The following is a 5,000-nucleotide window of genomic DNA, read 5'->3' on the forward strand; positions in this document are numbered from 1 at the left end:
GCGCACACACACACACACACACACACACACACACACACACACACACACACACACACACACACACACACACACACAGCCGTACCTGCGGGGCCCCCCCTCCTCGTAAGGGGGGATGATGACCACCTTGACAGTGACCGATGTCCGCAGCAGGTCGATCATCTGCTCGTGGGTCAGCGTCACCGCGGCAACCTTACAGATCTCCACCAATCGGCTGCCCTGCCTCAGCCCCGCCTGCCAGGCGAAGCCGTACTCCTCCACCTGCCACCAGAGAGTTGAATCCAATCAAAACTTTATTTATACACCATCCCCTTTGCATAAATTGCAATGCAAAGTGCTAATTGAACACACGGGTGCCGGAAAACGAGTCATGTATGTCTGAGGCCGAAGCCCTCAAGTAATAAGAATTATTTTCTGCACTGAATGACTGAGTCCAGAACTGTGGCGTTACACTGTTACACTAGCAAAAGGATGAAAGAGGAGGAGGAGGAGAGGGAGGAAGAGGAGGAAGAGGAGAGGGAGGAAGAGGAGGAGGAGGAGAGGGAGGAAGAGGAAGAGGAGGAAGAGGAGAGGGAGGAAGAGGAGGAGGAGGAGAGGGAGGAAGAGGAAGAGGAGGAAGAGGAGAGGGAGGAAGAGGAGGCGGGGGAGAGGGAGGAAGAGGAGGAGGAAGTGCTGTACCTCGGCCACTGTGCCGTCCAGGCGGACGTGGAAGCCCAGCTGGCCCAGCCCGTTCCTCCTCAGGGTCATGTCCACCGTCTCACAGCCCACCGTCAACGCCTGGGGGGGGGGGGGAGATATACAGTAAGACTGGGGGGGAGGGGAGATATACAGTAAGACTGGGGGGAGGGAGATATACAGTAAGACTGGGGGGGGGGGAGATATACAGTAAGACTGGGGGGAGGGAGATATACAGTAAGACTGGGAGGAGGGAGATATACAGTAAGACTGGGGGGAGATATACAGTAAGACTGGGGGGGAGGGGAGATATACAGTAAGACTGGGGGGAGGGAGATATACAGTAAGACTGGGGGGGAGATATACAGTAAGATAAACGCTTGGGGGGGAGATATACAGTAAGACTGGGGGGGAGATATACAGTAAGACTGGGGGGGAGATATACAGTAAGACTGGGGGGAGGGAGATATACAGTAAGACTGGGGGGGAGATATACAGTAAGATAAACGCTTGGGGGGGAGATATACAGTAAGACTGGGGGGGAGATATACAGTAAGACTGGGGGGGGAGATATACAGTAAGACTGGGGGGGAGATATACAGTAAGACTTGGGGGAGGGAGATATACAGTAAGACTGGGGGGAGGGAGATATACAGTAAGACTGGGGGGAGGGAGATATACAGTAAGACTGGGGGGGGAGATATACAGTAAGACTGGGGGGGAGATATACAGTAAGACTGGGGGGAGGGAGATATACAGTAAGACTGGGGGGAGGGAGATATACAGTAAGACTGGGGGGGAGATATACAGTAAGACTGGGGGGAGGGAGATATACAGTAAGACTGGGGGGAGGGAGATATACAGTAAGACTGGGGGGGAGATATACAGTAAGATAAACGCTTGGGGGGGAGATATACAGTAAGACTGGGGGGGAGATATACAGTAAGACTGGGGGGGAGATATACAGTAAGACTTGGGGGGGGAGATATACAGTAAGACTGGGGGGGAGATATACAGTAAGACTGGGGGGGGAGATATACAGTAAGACTGGGGGGGAGATATACAGTAAGACTTGGGGGAGGGAGATATACAGTAAGACTGGGGGGAGGGAGATATACAGTAAGACTTGGGGGAGGGAGATATACAGTAAGACTGGGGGGGAGATATACAGTAAGACTGGGGGGGAGATATACAGTAAGACTGGGGGGGAGATATACAGTAAGACTGGGGGGAGGGAGATATACAGTAAGACTGGGGGGGGAGATATACAGTAAGACTTGGGGGAGGGAGATATACAGTAAGACTGGGGGGGAGATATACAGTAAGACTGGGGGGAGGGAGATATACAGTAAGACTGGGGGGAGGGAGATATACAGTAAGACTGGGGGGGAGATATACAGTAAGATAAACGCTTGGGGGGGAGATATACAGTAAGATAAACGCCTGGGGGGGGGGGGGAGATATACAGTAAGATCAGCACTTATGTTTGTATCCCGCAGACTTGTGAGCACGTTTGATGACTGAACATTCATACTGCTGGAACACTGAGCAAAGCATGGTAAACACTGTTGGATGACTGTTGGATACGCAACGTAAGGGTGTGTCAGTGTTGGCAAACCCTGTATCTAGTACTGTGGTACTATACGCTGTGGAGAGATAGGGTGTGTGTCCACTGGCGAGCTGGATGTAGCTGAACAGCGCCAAGCTTACAGCTCCTTAGAGCGCACTAGAGCTGGGGTTTAGAGCTGGCTAGGCTACCCATGTTTTACACCTACGCTAGCAACGAGTGTCATGTTTTTGTAGACTGCTGATTAACTAGATAAGTTACGTTAGCTAGCTAATGTTAGTTAGTGCTAACGTTCGCTGTCTCGGTGGTTTTGCCAAAAACCAACCGTCCTCGTCATCAGAACAGCCTTTTACAGCCTGCGCTCTAGCCCAAAAAGTTACTTTTTTCAACTGGGGAAAAAAAAAAGCCTAGAGTTCATGGCGTTGTAGCGCTAAAAAGCGCTTGGAACACAGCTCTTGTCTCCATGGCGCCCTAGAGCTCATTACCCATTGTTAACAACAAGAAAACAGCGCCAGCTCCAAAATACAGCTTACCGGTGGACATGCACCCGAAGATGTGCTCAGTACCGTTCTATAATAAAATCTAATTCCATCTCGGGCCGTGTGACCACCCCTCACCTTTAACCTCTGGACGATCTCCCTGATGTCCTGGGCGCAGCCCTCCGGCATCCTGACGGCGATGTGGTCGCCCCGCCCGTAGAAGACCTTCAGCGCCAGGCGCTCCGGCGTCCAGCCGATCACGTCGGCGCAGAAGCAGTTGAACACCACCTCCTTGGTGGCGCAGTCGGCCAGCAGGACGTACTCCGACGACAGGCCCAAGGCGCACGCGATCTCGGCGCCGCCGCCACCGCCGAAGTCCTGCGCCCGCACCCTCCAGGCGACGGCGCCCGCGGCGTTCAGCTCGGCGCCGTCGCGCGCCCGCGAGCGTTCGCGCTTCTTGGACGCCAGCGAGATGAGGTTGTTGAGCTTGCCGGCGGAGTCGAGCGGCGTGCCGCTGGCGCAGTTCTCGGCGAGGTCGCGCAGGTACTCCTGCCGCGTCCGCGTCGCCATGGTGTGGAACTTGTCGGACTTGTGGGCGGCGTTCTCGGCGTTGATGACCTTGGCCAGCAGGAAGTTGCGGAAGGCGTCCGGGTCGCGGAAGGTGGCAGCGCTGGGGATGGGTGGGCCGAACGGGGGGACGTCCTTCATCCTGGTCACGGCGACGCTGAGGAGGAGGAGACTGTGAGAATGTGTCTGTGTGTGAGAGAGAGGGTGTGTGTGTGTGATGGTGCACTGTGTGTGTGTGTGTGTGTGTGAGATGGTGCAGTGTGCATGTGTGTGTGTGTGTGTGTGTGTGAGAGAGTGTGTGTGTGTGTGAGAGAGAGAGAGAGAGAGAGAGAGAGAGAGAGAGAGAGTGTGTCTGTGTGTGTGTGTGATGGTGCACTGTGTGTGTGTGTGATGGTGCTCTGTGTGAGTGTGTGAGAGAGAGAGAGAGAGAGAGAGAGAGAGAGTGTGTGTGTGTGTGTGTGTGTTTCCGCGCAACTCCCTCACCTGTAGCAGGTGTTGTCGGAGCAGGGGTTGTGCGCTCGGACGATGAGGAAGACGTGCTGGAAGTGGGAGCGGATGTTCTGGGGCGTGAAGGGCAGCGCGCCCGGCTCCTGGAAGATGATGGTCACAATGTCGTTCCCTATGTGACGCTTCCGGAGCAGCTAGGAGGGAGAGAAGAGGAGAGGGAGAGAAGAGGAGAGGGAGAGAAGAGGGAGAGAAGAGGAGAGGGAGAGAAGAGGAGAGGGAGAGAAGAGGAGAGGGAGAGAAGAGGGAGAGAAGAGGAGAGGGAGAGAAGAGGAGAGGGAGAGAAGAGGGAGAGAAGAGGAGAGGGAGAGAAGAGGAGAGGGAGAGAAGAGGAAGGGAGGGAGACAGGAGGGGGGAGGGAAGGAGGGAGGCAAGCAGAGAAAAACCAGCAGAGAAGGATGGGGTGAGAGAGGAAGGGAGAGATTAGAGGAACGAGGGTAAGAAAAGAGAGAGAGATAGAGGAAGAGATTGAGGTAGAGTGAAAGAGGGATGAAATGGAGGGAAGGAGAGAAGGAGAGGGAGATCAAACAGACGGATTAACAGGAGTGAGACAGGACAGGCACACACTCACTCACCCTGACAGGCAAGAAATTAAACCACAATACTGTCAGAAAAACTAACCAGCTCAGTGACCTTGTGGTTAGAGTGTCTGCCCTGAGATTGGGAGGTTGGGGGTTCGATCCCCGGCCGAGTTATACTAAAGACTATAAAAAATGGTACCCAATGCCTCCCAGTCAGCATCAAAGGTTGGATTGGGGGTAAGTCCCAGAGACATACTAGCGTCATGTCCAGGGGGTGTACTTGTAAGCTACTTACGTACTTTACTGTCAGAAAAACTGGGCCAGAGAGAGAGAGAGAAAGAGAGAGAGAGCTAGAGAGAGATGGACAGACGTGTATGCAGTGAAACAAACTTTACGTAATGCTCCATTTCTGGTACACAGCTTCTGAAGTTGGTGAGAGAATGTGTGTGTGTGTGTGTGTGTGTGTGTGTGCGTCGGTCACCCACACACACCTCCACTCACCCATAGAACTCTAGCTGTGTCTCTATTGCGGATCTTGCCAACCCTCATTTTTATTGCACCACTGTAAAAGTATCAATTATATAAGCCTGCAGCATAGCCACACACACACACACACACACCCGCACACACACACAATCTCTCTCCCTACATGCAGGTGGTGTTGCTGGTGCTCTCATGCCCAGAGACGAG

The 5,000-nt window shown here is 53.7% G+C and overlaps 1 protein-coding gene across 1 annotated transcript in view; it reads right to left on the reverse strand.

Moving 5' to 3' along the window:
• Positions 1-5,000, reverse strand: part of sipa1l3 (signal-induced proliferation-associated 1 like 3) — a 106,250-nt gene that overhangs the window by 23,437 nt on the left and 77,813 nt on the right. The window contains exons 8-11 of the mRNA XM_084441593.1: positions 3,769-3,926; positions 2,857-3,442; positions 676-774; positions 83-258 (exon numbers count right to left, since the gene is read on the reverse strand). Of these exons, the coding sequence (XP_084297719.1) occupies positions 83-258; positions 676-774; positions 2,857-3,442; positions 3,769-3,926 (1,019 nt within the window). The remainder of the gene's footprint in view (positions 1-82; positions 259-675; positions 775-2,856; positions 3,443-3,768; positions 3,927-5,000) is intronic.

Source organism: Borostomias antarcticus, assembly GCF_949987555.1.
Source record: "Borostomias antarcticus genome assembly, chromosome: 1".
In the NCBI taxonomy this organism is placed as follows: Eukaryota; Metazoa; Chordata; class Actinopteri; order Stomiiformes; family Stomiidae; genus Borostomias; species Borostomias antarcticus.